This window comes from Coccidioides immitis (assembly GCF_000149335.2).
Source record: "Coccidioides immitis RS genomic scaffold supercont3.5, whole genome shotgun sequence".
Taxonomy (NCBI): domain Eukaryota; kingdom Fungi; phylum Ascomycota; class Eurotiomycetes; order Onygenales; family Onygenaceae; genus Coccidioides; species Coccidioides immitis.
In genome coordinates this window covers 1598452-1616546 of record NW_004504307.1, presented here as the reverse complement: position 1 = coordinate 1616546, position 18095 = coordinate 1598452, and the positions used below count along the sequence as shown (strand labels likewise).

Below are 18095 nucleotides of genomic sequence, written 5' to 3'. Positions count from 1 at the left end.
GCACGGCTGATAGAACTCTCGGGGAAAGCTTCCAATGAATGTAAGCGACCCACCCAACTTTTAGTCCGGAGACAAGTTCCCTCACCATGCAAACAGTGCAAACTTCACAAGTCATCAAATAAAAATTATTTTCTGTCTAGAGGCAAAACGTCCCGCAAGCCCATCATCTTGGCTGAGCAAAATATATCACCTTTGCACAGTATAAATAGTGTGACTAAATGTCTGGAATCAAGCGTGCAGGCCAATGCACCCAGGACAATGCCAGGAAAAGAAGCAAACTGAAAAAGCTGTCGCCAACACCCCACGACAGACAGCTCAACGAAGCCAAGCAAGCGAAGACCCAAGCTGTGAGCAAACCTTTTGATTCCGATACCCAAAGCCTATCGCCGAACTCTCAATCTGGGGCACCTGGGGAAGAAGTACAGCACCAAAATGGAGGGACACTTATTGACGGAAGCAATCGGCCTTTAATTGCGCCTTTAAAAGCGGCTTCACCGGGTAGGCGCGGTCAAGGTATGTATTTCTATTCCTTGCTGTTCACAAGGGCAATTCTAAAAGTAAATCTGCAATAGCAATGTCGAATGATATAAACATAAAGCAGAAGTTACTTGCCCGGCAACGAAAACTAGCCAAACCAAACTCGGACTTGATTGTTAGGACGAAGAAAATATGGGAACGATTGCGCCTGAAATCACATGTCACTCGTGAAGAAAGGGAGCAATTAGTCACAGAGCTCTACAGTATTATCACTGGCCGTGTGAATGAATTTGTGTTCAAGCATGATGCTGTGAGAGTTATTCAGACTGCGCTGAAGTACGGCACCGCCAAGCAACGGAAAGCGATTGCTGTGGAATTAAAGGGAACCTATCGAGAATTAGCGGAAAGCAAGTACGGCAAATTTCTACTGGCCAAACTTGTTGTGCATGGAAATTCAGAAATTAGAAACATGATCATACCAGAGTTCTATGGCAATGTTGGAAAATTAATGAGGCACCCAGAAGCATCTTGGATTCTGGATGATATCTACCGGATAACGGCGACATCCATACAGAGGAGTATGCTTCTCCGCGAATGGTACGGCCCTGAATTCGCCTTATTCAAGACCGATGCTGCTGCTCAACTAACCGCACAACTGTCGCAAATATTGGAGGAAACTCCTGAAAAAAGAAATCCCATTATGCAGCATCTGTTTGGGTCCATCAATCAGTTCATTCAAAAGAAAACGACGGGTTTTACCATGCTCCACGATGCAATGCTCCAGTACTTCTTAAATGCGAAGCCTGGTAGCGCTGAGGCCACCGAATTCATGGAGCTTCTGAAAGGAGATGAAGACGGAAGCCTGGTAAAAAATCTGGCTTTTACAAAATCGGGGTCGAGGTTGATGTGTCTTGTCCTTGCGTACTCGAACGCTAAGGATAGAAAATCATTGCTGAGAATATATCGTGGTATGATTTCGATGCTAGTGGAGGACGTGCATGCCCGAACCATTATCCTTGTCGCCTATGAAGTGATTGATGATACGAAACTCACAGCCAAATTGATCTTTCCTGAACTATTTGGTGAGAGCTTTCCAGAAGCAGAGCGACATGATTACTTACTCCGCCAAGTCAATGATGTATCCCATAGAATACCTTTACTTTACCTTTTTGGAGGGGAAAAATTGTCGTGGTTGCTCGGCAGCGTCGACGAAGAAATTCTCGAAGAAGTCTGCAGAATCAGGTCCTGGACATCAAAGAAAGACCCCACAGTCCGTCGAAACGAACTGATTAACGCAGCATCACTTCCTATGCTCCATTTTATCGCTTCGACTGCGGAATCGCTTGTGGCTACAAGCTCTGGCTGCCGGTGTATTACAGAAGTGCTCTTTAGTGCTCATGGTGATAAGAAACCAGCTCTTAAGGCTGTTGCCGCGACCGTGCGATCAAAACCGGAAAACATGGGTACGCCAAGTGCTGGACGCATGTTAAAGGCTTTAGTACAAGGTGGTCGGTATAATGCCGCACGCCGTTGCGTGGATAAGACTAAGGTTCCCTTAGAGTTTCATGCCCTGCTATATGAGCATATTCAACAAGGTATAATGTCGTGGGTAACAGGACCAAATCCGTTTGTTGTGGTCGCGTTGGTGGAAGCTAGCGATTTTGGTAGAAGAGGCGAACTCATCGATACGTTACGATGTCACATGCAAACACTCCGAGCACTGGCCTCCAAGTGCCCACAGGTGGACGGCAACAATGGGTTCCAAGGAAATAGTGCTGCGGCAAAGCTTTTGCTGGATCTCATTAACCCTGACTCGACATCAATAGCTGAGCCTGTGGCAGAAAATACACCATAGGTCTGCAAAATAACATGGTGTTTCGTTTTCATAATCTAGAATTTGAATATTTCCTAGAGAGAAGAATCTGAATCTTTTGACGCTGATAAAAAATAAACAAAAGAACTATGCTCCGGAAAAGTGACGTGTTCACTCCATCATTTCATCTCCTTGATAATCCTCATTTCCCCATAAACCTTCCATCTTAAACTCTTTGGACCACTCAGACACGATTGTTTTTGTATCCCATCCAATGCTTGTAGACGAGCAATCCGTGGAAGAAGCAACCTGTAACATAGGCGGCTCTAGCCATCCCTGAATACGGCCATCCCGCCAGTCGGTGATGACAGTCATCGCAGCACTATTTATATTTGGCACACCCCCCTTGCCCAACCGTCCTCGTTTTCTGGCAACTTGGACAAGGAAATCGTTCGTTTTCTCTCCGTTAAGAGGGAACAGAGGTGGTATACTGTAAAACTCAAGCATTTTGGAGATGAGGCCGGAGGAGGACAGTCTATCCAGGAGAAGCGCAACGGCAGGAATAGGATCGGATATTTGCTTTGGCGGAATTGCATTAAGGAGGATTAGGCGCGCTTCTTCGTTAAGCTTCTTGTATAATGGTTTCCTTTTATCAGAGTTTGGGAAGACGATCCCGGGAGAATCAATAAGCTTTAATTTGTTGTCAATTTTGATCTCTCTTAAGCTTGTAGTAATACCGGCTTCTGCCCCAACCGGACATGTTGAAGCAGCACCCCGGTTTAGGCGTGAGACCAGTGCGTTGATGACGGACGATTTTCCAACGTTTGGATAGCCGATCACTCCCGCTGATATTGAACGCTTCAGCTGCTTACTATGAACATATGACTTTAGTGCTTTCAATAGAGCCTCGGTTGTCGCTTTCACTGTCATTTGCTTGTGGTCAAAACTGTTCGAGCTCGGTGCTCCAGTTGACGCCCTTAGTGGTAGGGTTGGGAAGGATCTTCGAAGATGCGAGAGCCAGCCTTTTAATACCGACGGGGGAACCAAATCGATTTTGTTCAGGATTAATATCAACCGCTTCGATCCACCGTCTGCCGCCATAATTTCTCGTTCTACTTCCTTGGATCTCGTGCCTTCAGGGTCTCGCGCATCCAAAACATATAATACCACGTCGGCGGCTTCAATGACTTGCTTAAACATCTTATCGAACGCTCGTCTCGAGGTTTCTATCAAGACTGGACCCGAAGACGGCTTCACTGACAGAATATTGTCGCCACCGAAGCCGCTCTCATCTTCGATTTTGTCGACGTCCTCATCCACTTTATGGAATTGTTCGTCACCATTTTGTTCTGCGTACTCTATCGCTCTTGCTTTCGCCGACGCTAATAAAGCAGCCATAGGACCGGGGTCATCTCCATCTTCCATCTCGTCATCTATTAGATCATGGGCCCTGTCTAATTCTTCGACATGAGCTAATTCGGCATCGGGCAATGAATCAACGCCACCGACTCCTCGACGCCGAAGGAGCACCTCCTCGCGCAATCGCATGGCTTCTTCTTCCTTCAACCTTTTCCGCTCTTCAATTTCATGGAGAACCTTGTCTTTATATGGGAATAAGTTTGGAATGCCAGGATCCTTTTTCAGTTTGGAGCGCCACTGTGGATTCTATATCAAATAGTCAGCATCTACACCATGAACATATACACATATATGCTGAATGGAACAAACTTTTTTTGCTAATTTCCGTTGCTTCCTCTGTTTAGCTGTGCTGGCCTTTTCAATCTTGTGACGCAGACGGACCGGCGTCCTCTTTGAGCTCTTGCCTGAAAGAAAAAAAAAAAAGTAAGTTTTAGAGGTATGCCATACATCAAAGCCTTTAAAAATATTTTCTTTTCCAATAATGTACATACCAAGCTTCACCATTTTGCTGGTGTACTAACTGACAAGCTCTATCAAGCCCTTCAACCTTGTTCTGGCTCTTTGAGGTGTGCTCTCTTTTCTTGTTCTTTTCTTTTTTTTCTTTTTTTTTTTGGGAGTGAACTTACTCCATATGTACTGTACCTTTCAGCTCAGAGGAACTAAAAATGCACCACACTGCTCATTACATAAGGTGATCCAGTTGCAATAACGTTAGTGAACTAGTTAGTTAGTTAGTTATAGTTAGGTTAACTAGTTAACTAACTTACTTAACTAGCAGGACACAGATGACCCGGACCCCTTATGTAAGCCAAGATGGACCTCGTAAAGGTCACGTGATGCTTATTAAGCAAAGCGCACCTCTAGAAAAACAGTCACGTAAGTTTTTTTTCTTACCTTTACCAAGCATTTCCCAAGCAGTCCCCCCCCCCCCCTTTTGGCGAAGATGGCTCATTTACGCGATAATGTGAGTAGATTTAGCTGTTAAATGTGTTATTTTGATGAATCTGATGCAAATTGATTAAAAAATGATTGAATTGATAGGCCTACTACCAATGGTATCTTGAGGGTGTTGCCAGTGGAGAGATTGTCCTGCCTGAGTACACAACAGTGCGTAACACAATCATTTGCTAATCAGTTACTAATCAGTTACCAATCAGTTGCCAAGTGATTCATAAGCACTTAATATAACTAACTGTGTGTATCATATCCTCTGCTTCCTCCCTACTACGACCAGCAATATTAACAACATATGCATATCCATGTTCAGTGGTATTCAGATATTCATCAAGGTTCAAGGCAAAAGCAAGCACTTGAGTTGTAATCAGATGGGATAATCAATTCCCAATCAATTAATGTGTGCGAAGAAAACTGTAAATAATTTGAAAATTCAAACAGCAGAGCTACACGTATGGTATTTATAGTACTGAAGATGGACTTCCTTAGTCAGCATCACATGACTTTTATGAGGTCCGCAAACTTTATTTATGAGGTCCCCTGATCTGTGTTGCTCACTAACTAGTTTACCTGCAAAAATGCTGTATTATTAACTAGTTAATAAATGCATTTTTAAATAAAAAAGTTATAAAGCTTTCAAAAAAAATAAGCACTTGAAGAGAACTTTAAGTAGAATTGTAAATATTCTTATTATATCTCTGAAAAACATATTATTATTGTTATTATTATTAGGACGGAGTACTCTGTACTCCATATTAGTATTATTTTAAAAACACAAACATCGAAAAGGCAGGTATCTGCACTAGACTGCTATTATCTGGAACTGCATGTCAAACAAGCCATGGCTACCCAGAAATCCACTGATAATGCTGAAAATAAGATCAGCATCCTGGAGGTTGACACTTGTGTGAAAAGTGGAAAGCAGCATGCTGCAGAGTTAGGGGTGAATGTTGAAGTATGGGTTTGATAATATGTCTTCAGTCTTTTGGCCCACATTCTTTCTCAATATCAACTTGAGGCGTGACTGAGTCTCCACGTGCAATTAATCTTTGAGAATATGTCAGTCTTGCTAACTATGGCTCATCATTGGAACACTTTGCAGGATTTTCTTCTTCCACGGACTCTGACACAGAGATTAGCTAAAGGAGCCTTGCCGCCCAATACTTCCATCCAAAAAGATGCATTGCTGGCAATCACAAAGGCAGCAACAGTCTTTGTATCATATCTTTCTTCCAAGTGAGTAATAGTAGTGCACTTCCCCTCTTTTCTCGCTAGCTCCTGTAACTGACATAAGTTTGGTCTTCCAGTGCGAATGAGGAAACAGAAAAGAAAACAATCACCCCACAAGATGTCCTATCTGCACTGAAAGAAATTGAATTTGACTCATTCCGTCCCCAGCTGGAACAAGAATTGGTTATCTATATGGAAACCGCTGTGCAGAAGCGACAAAGTAAGAATGAGAAGAAAAGCCAAGGAAATGCATCAGCTAAGGAGAAAGCTTGTGTTAATGATGGCAACAAGGAGCCAATTATCAAGCGACAGAAGAGGGACAATGAGCAACACACACCAGAGACAGGCCACCACAGACATGTCAAGAATTCAGAGGTAACTTATTCTTTACAGGCATGCGGGATCATGCCATACAACGAGGAAGGCGGGCTGCACACAGATGATACTGAAGAGGATGATGCTGAAGAAGAAGAGGAGGAGGAGGAGGAAGAGGAAGAGGAGGATGATGATGACGATGATGATGATGATGGTGACGATGATGATAGCGACACTCAAATGGCTGGCGTGGCAGAAAAACAAGTGAATGATGATGGTAACGATGCAACCGAAGAGCAGGAACTTTCTGAAGATAGCAAGAGTGATATGGTGAGGAAGAAACACTTCAACCTAGATTCTGGGATAGACAGTGAGAGCGATTGATATTGGTATTTCTTATTCTTTTTCCTTGGGTTGGCTTATGGCAATCGGGTTGGCTGGATTGGTCAGTATGTCATGAATATATAACATACACACATTGTATTCAGCCCATACTACTTCTACCCTTTTTTACCTGTGTTGCGGCCTGAGCTTGTCGCTAGAACTGGAACTAGCTGATTTCAGCGCCTATATCTAACAAGGTGTACATCTCTACACCAGAAGGCACCACCGGATGATGCCGCCCCTTACAGGTATGGGGGGTTTAACAATTTGGCCTGGATGATATTGGCAAAAGGCTATTATATCATAAGACTAGCATTTAACAGCAAGCATTCATGTAGGCATTGCAACATATTCACAAATAGGAACCGAGAAGAACAGATGGCCACCCCCAACAAGTACAGACACAATTCCAAACAAGGAGAACATCCTCTAGTCGTGCGGGTGGGGTTTTATTCAAACACCACAATGCCGGGAAATGCACGCAGGGACGGTGCTTTGCTTGTGAAGTCTTTGATCTCTCCATCACGTCCCTTTCTCTCAATTTTTATTACTGCAGGATATCCCTTCATACCAATGAAAATTACTGATCTTGAACTTAACAGAAGGATAAGAATTTCAATCACCCAGGAGCATAAGAACATATGTTAACTGCTCTAAGATCATCAACTCCAAACCTAAGGACGGATGATATCTATAAGAATGGCCTAAAGGCATCAAAGTAATATAGGAATACAGCAGAATCTAACCTGTCATTCATTAGTTCGGCTAATGAGGATCTTTTGCATATCAGCAGGTATTCTGCCTATAGGCGAAATAATCTCGGTGTCGTTCCACGGGGTAGTGGCTGGGGGATGGGATGTAGACGACGCTACCAACTCGGGGAACATGGGACCATTATTTCGTGCCGCACCCGGGGATATTGGATGCATAATTGTTGAGACTTGCATGTCAGGAAAAATGTTCTTGACGTTATTTTTCTCACCCTGATTACTCGGCTTGCTAACGCGGAAATTTGATGGGAGCTTTCTTTGAGGTGGGGATTTGTTCGTATGTGGAGTCCTGCGCTGTCTGGGGGGCTTCTCTGCTTTTCCGTCAAGGGGCTTTTTGAGAGGATGGTATTTGGTAGCGGGATTTGCAGGCATTTCGACTGGGGTTATATGCGTCCTTGCTTTGGGAGCCATGGCTATGGAACGAGGAACCACAACAGCGATATTATTGCCGTGCCCTTGCTTGAAGCTTTCAGCTTCAGGTGCCGAGAAGGCAGCAAAAGTTTCGTCGCCTGTATCGTTCCATCGTTTCAAACCCACAAGTTCGGCAACCTCATCACAATCACCTTGGACCACGAGATCCCAACAGTGTTCAAAGTCTCTTCCAACAGGAGCCGAATCGTGATTTATCCACATGGTAATTCCATCTTTTCTCCCTTGGACTACACGGCACATCTCTTTAACGATACGGCGGACCCCCGGGATTTTTAAACTCGTCCCAACTACCACCAAGGCATCGGGTCTTGTCCGTAGATCAGCCCTCACCACAGACCCAATCGCTTCTTCATCAGGGTTATGTTCATTATAGAGCACAATTCGAGGTCGTAACTTCCCAACGCCCCGGCTCCGCTGGCCCGTACTCATGCGATGAGAATCTTCTTCACAACATTCAGGGCAGAGAGGGGGATCAGGCCCCTGGAAGAGGTGGGCCTTGAAATCTGATGTATGTCTACACTTTTGACATATCATTTTCTTCAAACCGCCATGGAGCTGGATAGTGCGCGGCCATGGGGCCTTCAAATTCAGAGGAACTTCGGTAGTTAACGGCGGCAGTGATGTGTCAATACCGTCTATGTTTTGTGTGTATAAACGCAGCAAACGATCCTCCTTCGCAAGCCGCGCCAATAGGTGATGAAAAGCTGAGGGCTTTGCGGTGGCCGCCATATCTGACAACAAACGAACCATATCATGAAAAGAAGAAGTCATCGTGCTGTCCAGATAAACCGACGCGTCGAAAAGTTCTTTCCCGGATGCTTTCAATTTATGGTCTTTCCGAAGCGTTTTAAATAATCCGTGCGACGATCTGAAGTCAGGAACTATAGCGATGGCTATTTTAGTATTTGCACAGTATCCTAGATTAATGGGTGCGGACAAGATACATACTGCCAGCTGAAACCGAGATTCCAGCTCCGGCGACAACCACAATTTTTCGTTTATTTTGGAGCGCTGAGACCAGCAATTCCAGATGATCGTTCTGATCCTTGTGCGACACAAGGCCTAGGTCAAGATGTCGCGATATCCGAGGTTTTGGTGGCACCGCACGCCTTCTCCTATTATTGGTATTCTTATTGGTGCTTGTTGGCGGTCCCGGAGTTGGTTGCATCGGTGGTTCGGAGACTATGGGTGGAATGATTCCGAGGCCTTGGGAAGTAGGAGGGGATGGATAGAACTCTGACGGAGGAACTGGAGACATTGGCGGAGAACTCAGGTTCGACGAAGTGTCTGAAAGGTCGTAGGCCTCCATCTTTGTGGTGTTCTTGGATTAATTGCAGTGACTGGGTGGAAAACACGATGTCAGTTTCGCGGAGGAGGAAGTGAATAAGAGCACAATGAGAACAAGGAGATACCGATGACCAGTAACCATATCACTAACTAAACATAGGCAATAATTGAGATGAAGAAGCTAGGGATTATGAATTGGTAGTTAGGGTCAAGCTTTGAAAGACAACCACTTAGTAGAGCTAGGTAGTTAACGTAACCCACATACGACCTGGCCACCCAAACAAGTCGGCCACCAAATTCAAAACATCTCAATTTTCTAATCAAGCCACTTCAACGTGCAATTATGCCATCAGTTTGCAATAAAAATGCAAGAAACTCTATAGAGATAGAGAGGAAGCTTGAACTTGCAATAAATACTAATGTAATCCACAACTAAGCAGGACACCTAAGCAAGCAGGACACCTAAGCAAGCAGGACACCTAAGCAAGCAGGACACCTAAGCAAGCAGGACACTAAAATCACCATGTAGTAATTGAATAGATTTCAACCTGAAATATATATGCTCAACAACACTTAATTAAATTATAAAATTACACTAGAATTAGAGTATCTTGTTCTTTTATGCTTATGAGAACCACAATTGCTGCATCTTGAAGAAGTTTGTAAGTATAATGCAGGCTTAGAGACTGTAGAATTAAGAGATTAACAATAATAGATTACTTAATAAGCTCAGCAGACAGAATAATAAGATTCTGAGCTATTTTTCTAGTTAGATCTTCTTTATATAAAATTCTGTAAGTAAATCTCTTGTATTTTTACTTTTCTTATCTGCTGCAAAAATATCTTGATATTACTTCTTTATAATAATAATATTGATTATTTTGTATTTATAGATCTTGATAATTTAATTAAGTTTTTTTATTAAGTCTTATAATAAGCTCTTAAGTTTTTATTTTATAAAATTCTTAATCTTATTCATCTGTCTATATAACTAACAGAGATTGTGATATAATGTATTTCACAACTGAGCAGAACAACCAAGCAAGTAGAACACTAAAATACACATACAAATCTCAACTTTTTGCTTTTTTATATTCTAACAAGTCTATGTTTGATCATTATAAAATAAAGAAGATACTATACAGATATAATAAACTTTGTAAATTATAAGAATTATTTAAATATATATTAGAGGAGTCCAATGTAGATCTCATAGATTTTTTCTAGAATTGGAGTACAAAAGAGCTAAGTAGATCTGATGTCCACAACTGATGGAAGAGAGTTATGTGTAGAATGTATAGATTTACTAACTAGAAGACTGAACACTGAGATTCCCATAATCTGTAAGAACTGTGTGATTCTTATATATTCAGAGTTATAGATTATATAATGTTCTCTGAACATCTGATATTATCTGATGCTTGATTGATTTAGGCCTACATTCATAACACTATATCTCTCTCCAGAGGCCTTGAACTTTGAGATATAGAGTATCATAAGCCTAGCTGAACTTGTTACTAGCTAAGACTTTATATACACAAATGTATTGCTTAGAAAGAAAGAGAGAAAGAATGATAGGTAAGTATATATATGATATATTCACAACATTAGTGTGTAGCACTAAGCCAAAAAGAGAATAGTGTGAAAATCTTCTACATAACATGCTATCAAGAGTTCAGCTCAAGAAGAATAAAGGTCCAACTCTCTACAATATCTCTTTTCTGCTCTTCAGATATTGTGCTGTTATTGATATTTACAGATGCTAGAGATCTTGTCTTGATACTTACAGCATTCTCATCTGTCAAGAGTTACTGTCTTCTTTATAAGTATGGTATTATTTTATGTTAAGTGTGCATATTCTTTCCATTTGATGAGATATTCAAGATATTAATAGTTTCTTTACTTCTTGAAAATCTCTTCTATTTTATACTTCTTCTCTTTCTTAATAGTAATCTCTGGCAGCTGCTAATCTGACTGTTGCTGGCTAGAGAAAGAGTTTGTGGTGACTAGATAGAGAAGCTGCATATAAAAGATATTGTAAATCTCCAGTAATATATTCAGGTGCTAGCTATATAAGTTAATTATCTCAATAACTATAAACTTAATATTCTTTACATCTAGCTTCTTGCTTATACAGTTTGTCTTGATGTTGTACAGATCTAGTCAGACTTTATTCTCTATTTTAAAGTTTTATAAAGCTTTATAGTTACAGTTAGTATACTTTTCTTGTTTTTGTTGAATAATAATTATTATAAACTGGATTTATTTGGTAGTATTCTGCATTTTGTACATAATAATCTCTGCTTGTTCAATAAAGTTGCATGGAGACTGACTTATAAGTAAGATATTGATTTTGAGATTTAGAGAGCTTATATTATACTTATGTATCAGAAAGAAAAAGCTTGCTTTTATTAATATAGTATTATAGTTATTGATTACTAACTTTGCTAGTAGCAGTTATTAGACTTAGTTATTCTGTATAAAGTTAATGAACTTTCTAAGATAAGTCTTTAATATTTGATTCATGTGTTCTGTAGATTTATCAGTTTCAGAGTATGCAGTTGTGAAGAAATATCTCTTGATTTTCAACAGCTGATACAGATAAATTCAAAAGTCATCTATAAATTATAATCTCTGATTGAAAACAATAGCTATAGATAATTTATAACAGCAGTATATGCTTTGTATAAAAACTTGAACTACTATTTTAACTTTAATATTCTTGCATGATTTAAAGATAACTTTTTTGGTGAGTTAATCTGTAATAACTATAATATTTGTACATTCTTCTGATTCTAGTAGATTAATAATGAAGTTCATTAAGAGTTTTAATCAGATTTAATCAGAAATAAACAAAGGCTTCAGCATCTTTTTCTGATAATCTCTTTATATTATTGTTGTCTGACAGAGATTACAGTTTTATACAAAGCATCATATATTGTTAGCAAACTTAGACTAAAAATATTTATGCATGAGTATAGAGATTATTTACTTTCTACTCAGATGACTTATTATTACAAAATCATGAGTTTCTTGCATGATTCATGTGTGTAACTTTTTGAAATCTAGAACTCAGCACCATCTCTAAAAGTAGAGCTCATTATTATTATTAAATGAGCAGTCTGATACAGATAACTTTACTAGAAGCTCAGAGAGAAGTTATAAGTATTTGTTCTTGAGAGCTTGTTCTATCTCTTGAAGTTGCATATCTGTAATGTATATTTGTTTTCAGTGTTTGACTAATAACAGCTTTATTGTATTGTCTACTCTAGTAATATGACAGGCTATTGCACTGTTTGTGATTATATAAGACTTTAGTAGCTGTGCTTCTTGATTCTTCAGTTATTTATTATCAGTGTTGACTAGTATATCTTAATTATATTATGAGAGCATATCTGGTTCTGTATTGAGCTTTCCAGAATGGTAATCACTCTGGAAATTAAAGTTGTTCAGAGTATTCATTCATTATATCTGTCTTTTATTAAGATATTATCAGGTCATGAAGTACTCTAGATTCTTGTATTCAGTAAAAATCTTAAATTTCTTGATACTATAGAGCTTGAAGTTCTATTCTGATAGATATTCTACTACAGCTAATAGTTCTTTATCATGAATCTTATAGTTATATTCAGCAGGTGTATTCTTTCTTGAGAAATAGATATATGATTGTAGCATGCTTTTTTCATCATATTGCAAGAGCATGCCCTCTATTATATAGTCTGAGAAGTTCATCTTGATTACTGTCTTACAGCTTGCATTAAACTGTAAAAGAATAGATACAGTAGTAAACATATTCTTTAGAAGTTTGAAGACATTATTATATTTCTTGATTTATTTAAATTTACTGTCTTTTCTAGTTAGTACTGTAAGCAGTGCTACTATTTTAAAGAAGTTCTTTATAAATTATTAATAGAAGTTTGTAAACTTAATAAAGCTATACATATCTCTGACTGTTGTAAGAGCTTTTTATTTCAGTATAGCTTGTATCTTTCTAAGATTCATTTGTACATCTTTGCCAGTCTTAATAATAAATTCCAGATATTTTGTTAAAGTGACTTCAAACTCACATTTACTAATATTAATATGTAAGTCTGCTTCTTATAACTAAAGTTGTAGCATCTTCTGTATATGCTTCTGATATTCTTTGTATGATCTGGTGGAGAAGATTAAGATGTTATCTATATAGATGGAGCAGAACTTATTCAGATAGTTACAGAGCATCTAATTAATATATTTCTAAAAGATGCTTAAAGCATTTGCAAGCTTAAAAAAAGTAACTATTTATTTAAAGAGCTTGTATTATGTTTAGAAGACTGTTTTTTATTTATTACTCTCTAATATTTGTATCTGATAGAATACTTAAATAATATCTAGCTTTGTAAACTATTTGATATGTCTAATCTGTTCCAGAGTTTTGTTAATTAGAAGCAATAGATATTAATCTTTCTTGATCAGCTTATTTAGTTCTTGATTATCTACACAAAAATATAGACTGCTGCTAAACTTCTTTGTAAAGAGAACTGATGCAGCTGTGCTAGATTTGCTGACTCAGATAAATTTCTTGTTCAGTAGATCTGTTAGTATCTTCTGTAAAACTAGAATCTTTTTCTGTGACATGCTATAGAGTAGCTCTCATGATAGCTGAGATTTCTTTCCATTCTCTGCTATCAATTCAATCTGGTGGTTGATTCTGAATCTGTAATAGAGAGATAGCTTGTTGATATTCTTTATACTGAAAAGATCTAGAAATTTGTGGTATTATCTTAATAATTTTACGTGAAAGTCTGGATAATTCTTCCCACAGAGAATCTTGTTGATATTAATTAAACTAGTAGTAAAAACATAAGCTTGTTTAATCTTCTGTTTCTGATATTAAGTTATCAAGCTGCTGGCTGAGATTTGCAATACTTCTATATCTTGAGCTGTCTGCTCTAGATGTTTGGTGAACAGTATAATATTAGAGAGCTTGAATCAGAGTATGTCTTTTTCTTTGTTCAGCATAACTATTTTAAACTACAGCCAGGATTGTTTTAGTATTATATTACATTTATTTAACTAAAAAACTTTATATGTAAAGACTTCTTGCATTTTATGCTTTCTAATATTCAGATTCATTTTCACTACATATCTTATTATCTTGTAATTCTTTGTATTGAATCTCTTTAGTATTTGTTTAAAGATAAGTATATACTCAAGCTTATATTTCTGTATGGCTTGAGAAGTAATAAGAGAGTAATCTTAGCATTTATTACCTATTATAGTCTTAGTAATATCTGTATTATTAATAATTACATGCATGAGAAAGAGTTCTGTAGCAGACATCTTCTCAAACTTTCTTTACTTCTCTTATATAAGCTTCTTGCAGTGCTTCTGCTAGTGCTTTTTAACAAAAGCTACTCTTTTCTCTTTTTCTTATCATTCTTTATTGTATATTCTTTTTTCAGTCTTGATGTAATGTAGGTGGTGATTATAAATTATAGTTAAGCTTAGTGTTGTGGATGTCAAGATAAAGTATAAAAGCAGACTTGTATTATATAATCTGATCTGCTATAATATAAGCAGAGTTTTTTTTATCACTGTAACTCTATTTGCTTGTTATCTATTAGTTTGACTTGCTGGAGCTGTCTTCCAGCACTGGCAGAAAAATTTATAGAATTGCCAGCAGAAAGAGAAGCAGACTCTTTTGAAGTGTAGAATCTAGTGCTGAAGCTGGAAGTGAAGAAATGTGTGTGTGCATGGAATTTAATTCAATTTAGCTCTTGTATCTGGTGATTGATCTAGTGAAGTTGTGTGCAATATCTCTTATAGATCTCAGCTATAGATATTTCAATAGCTCTTTTTATTAGTTTGGTGCTTAGAGCTGATTATAGATATTTCTTTCTTGATCAGTTATTCATTGACATATCTGATTCAAGAAAAAGATAGTTGAACTTAGATAAAAAGATTATGAAAAAGATTTGTTCTTGCTTGATTAAGTATAGGCTTTGCAGAACTTTTTATTAGTGTGCAGAGTTACTGAAAACTAGTCTTATCTGCTTAAAGAATTCTTAAAGTATATACTTTATTATATTATAGTAAGCTTTGATTTAGAGAAGTATTATTTTAGCTGCATCTTTCTTTAATTATAAGTTTATGTAAACTATTTGATCTTGTTCATTTCTAATAATATATTTATTAATTTATAACTTGTCTTGTAGATTTACTTTAAAACTTGAATACAGACTTAAGTTCTTTCTGTTAAATTGAATGCAATCAGAAAGCTAATAACAAGAGTGCTTAACAAAAGTTTTGCTAGTGCTAACTGAATTAAAGCTAGTATTGTTCCAGATAGCTTTCAGCTGCTAGTGCAGGTTCTCATTTATCTGGTTCTGGGTATGTTGATAATTCAAGAACTATGCCAGTGTGTTTCTCTCTATTCTTTTCATTGTTTTATAGCTAGTTTTGGTGTCTGGAAGAGACTCTGAGAATTCAAATATGGGCATCCAGTTTGTATTTATAGTTTGTGATTCTTATAGCTACTGTTGATATCTCAGAATGTAAGTGTGAGACTGACTTTTTAGTGCTATCTCTTGTGGTTCTGTTCTTTCTATTTCTCTGCTCATAAGCATCTATCTTGTATGGTGAAAAAAGAAAGCAATATATAATATTATAGATCTACCTGAAGTTACTAGCTAAGACTTTATATACACAAACATATTGCTTAGAGAGAGAGAGAGAAAGAATAGTAGATAAGTGTATGTACAATATATTCACAACATTAGTGTGTAGTGCTAAGCCAAAAGAGAAATAGTGTAAAGGTCTTCTACATGATATGCTATTGAGAGTTCAGCCTGAGAAGAGTAGAGGTCCAACCCCCTACAAGAGCTATCAAGATAGTTTTTCATATATTATTGTAGCTCTTCTGTTATTGGTGAAGTGTTGTAAATTTTTGAATATGCAGACTTGTGCATCTCTACTGCTTGTTTATATAGACATTCTGCATGCATATCACTACTGATTGCAGTAGATATTCTTTATTATAGAATATTAATTATTTTATTATAAAGGTTCAGTATTTTGTCACATTATTATTTCTTTATTTGTTTGCTTGTCTGATTGCTATATCATCTATTATCTATTATTATATTATTTATCAACAAGTTATAGGACTAGCAACTTTAGTATATTATAGTATAAATATAAATAAAAATCTTTTCATTCATATTCTTTTCTTCTTTCTTCTATTATATCTTGATGCAAGCATTATTATTTTTTCTAAGTTCTCTTTTATTATTATATCTTGTTTAGAGAATTCTGCTTTCAATACTGAAAAGAACATATTCCTCTGCTCTATCTATATATATTTAATGTTTACAGATTATTTAGATGAAGCAGAATCTTGTATATAAGATTTTGAAAAAAAAATCTTATACCTATTATTTAAAGTGCTAAATCTGTACTTATTATAATATAAGTATGTTTTCATTTATTTTTTCTTATTATTCTGATATAACTATAGATATTAGAGTCTGCTATTAATGTTGTCTGTTAGCTTTTATATCTTTAAGAGAAGTATTACTTCTTTAATACTGCAGATCTATACTGTTCTTACAATATAAAATATATAAGTGTCTTGATAAAAAAGTTCTATAATCTTGATTCCAGAGCTGCAAAATATTGATGTTGTTAAGCTACTTTAGTTCTTGATAGATTTTTTTTGAAATATTGTTGTTTTAGTTCACTTTATTAATCTAAAGTTATAAATCTTGTGTCTGAAATAAAATTTATCAAGAATAATCTGTCTGTATTTTTTTGTTTATTAACTTCAGTTTGTGTTGTCTTGTTTTAGATTGAAATAAGATTAAAAATGTCTGTACTTTACTTGATTATCTTACTACTTAATAAGTAAGATAAAAAACCTTCAAAGCACTACTGAAACTAATTTTATAGATTTACTTTACTATCTTTACTTATTTTCAGACTAACTTCTGTATAGATTAATATCTCATCTTTTATTAATGAATTGACTGTTGTGATTACTGATAACTTTCATAATATTATGTGTAAGCTTCATACTCTTTATTGTTTTTCTGATTCTGATTCTGTTATTTTATCTTTATCTGAAGTCTTTATTACTTCTTCTTTATCTGAAGTTACTGCTGTATCTATAATTTATGTTTCTGTATCTTTAGAATCTGCTGGAGCAGCATCTGCTTTAGAGACTTCTAAGTATAATTCTTCTTTTACTGACTTGTCTACTTTATAGCTGTATTTTAAATATTCTTATAGTACTTTATCTTATTATTGACTTCTTTATTTTCATTCTATAAATACTTAGACTTGTCTTGTCTTCTTCTTGTATGTAGATTTATTTATCTTGTAGTAGTTACATTTTTTTTTTAGATAATTTTTAAGGGTCTCTTGTGTGTTTTTGAGATTTTTCTCAGATTTCTATATTGATTTCTTAATAGAGAATTCTTTCTACTTCACCAAGTAATGTTTTTTATAATAGTATATCTTGTTATCTAACATTTTATTTACTTTCCACTTATAATAATTATTTACTAGTACTATAAGAGAATATATTGATGTCTTACTTTTTCTTATACAATATAATTTCCATAATAAGATGTGGAAGATATTATGAATCTGATAGCTTGAAAAAAGCTTCAGTTAATATATGTTATTTTCTATAGTCTTTACTACTGAGAAAGATTTATAGTACTTGTTATCTAATTTTTTACAAGAGTGTATTGTTTGTAGATTTCTTGATAATAATATTATTTTATCACCAGATGCATACATCTTATCTTAATATTTTTGATTATAGAATCATGCTTGATTTTCTTTTGCTTTTATCAAATATTCTACCAGACTATCTCTTAATATAGAGATTATTCTCAGTTTTCTGTCAGATGTTATTTATGTGTTGTTAATTAACTTCTGAATCTTGTCTGATTCTCTAGATTCAAAGCTGTACATTGCTTTAAATAGAAATATATATATTGTGAAGTGTTCTGATCTGTTGTATGCAA

The 18095-nt window shown here is 36.4% G+C and overlaps 4 protein-coding genes across 7 annotated transcripts; 2 read left to right on the top strand and 2 right to left on the bottom strand.

The window, feature by feature from the left end:
• The first annotated feature begins 209 nt into the window (after positions 1-209).
• CIMG_08960 lies at positions 210-2434 on the top strand. Of its 2 annotated transcripts, XM_004444783.1 has the most exons (3): positions 210-513; positions 573-1982; positions 2094-2434. In XM_004444783.1, exons 1-3 carry the CDS (start codon positions 219-221, stop codon positions 2330-2332), a joined length of 1944 nt encoding a protein of 647 aa, XP_004444840.1. In that variant the 5' UTR covers positions 210-218; the 3' UTR covers positions 2333-2434. The 2 variants fall into 2 exon arrangements, with proteins under 2 accessions (XP_004444840.1, XP_004444841.1); XM_004444784.1 differs by having other exon boundaries at positions 573-2434.
• CIMG_08959 (GTP-binding protein) lies at positions 2334-4305 on the bottom strand. The gene is made up of 3 exons (XM_001239337.2): positions 4201-4305; positions 4019-4113; positions 2334-3955 (listed from the first exon to the last, which is right to left on the bottom strand). Exons 1-3 carry the CDS (start codon positions 4211-4213, stop codon positions 2462-2464), a joined length of 1602 nt encoding a protein of 533 aa, XP_001239338.1. The 5' UTR covers positions 4214-4305; the 3' UTR covers positions 2334-2461.
• A 1176-nt stretch (positions 4306-5481) lies between these two features.
• Positions 5482-6909, top strand: CIMG_08958. 2 transcript variants are annotated; one of them, XM_004444781.1, is made up of 3 exons: positions 5482-5618; positions 5766-5899; positions 5971-6909. In XM_004444781.1, the coding sequence occupies exons 1-3, from the start codon at positions 5505-5507 to the stop codon at positions 6590-6592; spliced, it is 870 nt and encodes a 289-aa protein (XP_004444838.1). In that variant the 5' UTR covers positions 5482-5504; the 3' UTR covers positions 6593-6909. The 2 variants fall into 2 exon arrangements, with proteins under 2 accessions (XP_004444838.1, XP_004444839.1); XM_004444782.1 differs by lacking the exon at positions 5482-5618 and having other exon boundaries at positions 5711-5899.
• Positions 6889-9280, bottom strand: CIMG_08957. 2 transcript variants are annotated; one of them, XM_004444779.1, is made up of 3 exons: positions 9207-9264; positions 8743-9134; positions 6889-8675 (listed from the first exon to the last, which is right to left on the bottom strand). In XM_004444779.1, exons 2-3 carry the CDS (start codon positions 9101-9103, stop codon positions 7342-7344), a joined length of 1695 nt encoding a protein of 564 aa, XP_004444836.1. In that variant the 5' UTR covers positions 9104-9134; positions 9207-9264; the 3' UTR covers positions 6889-7341. The 2 variants fall into 2 exon arrangements, with proteins under 2 accessions (XP_004444836.1, XP_004444837.1); XM_004444780.1 differs by having other exon boundaries at positions 8743-9280.
• Positions 9281-18095: the final 8815 nt, after the last annotated feature.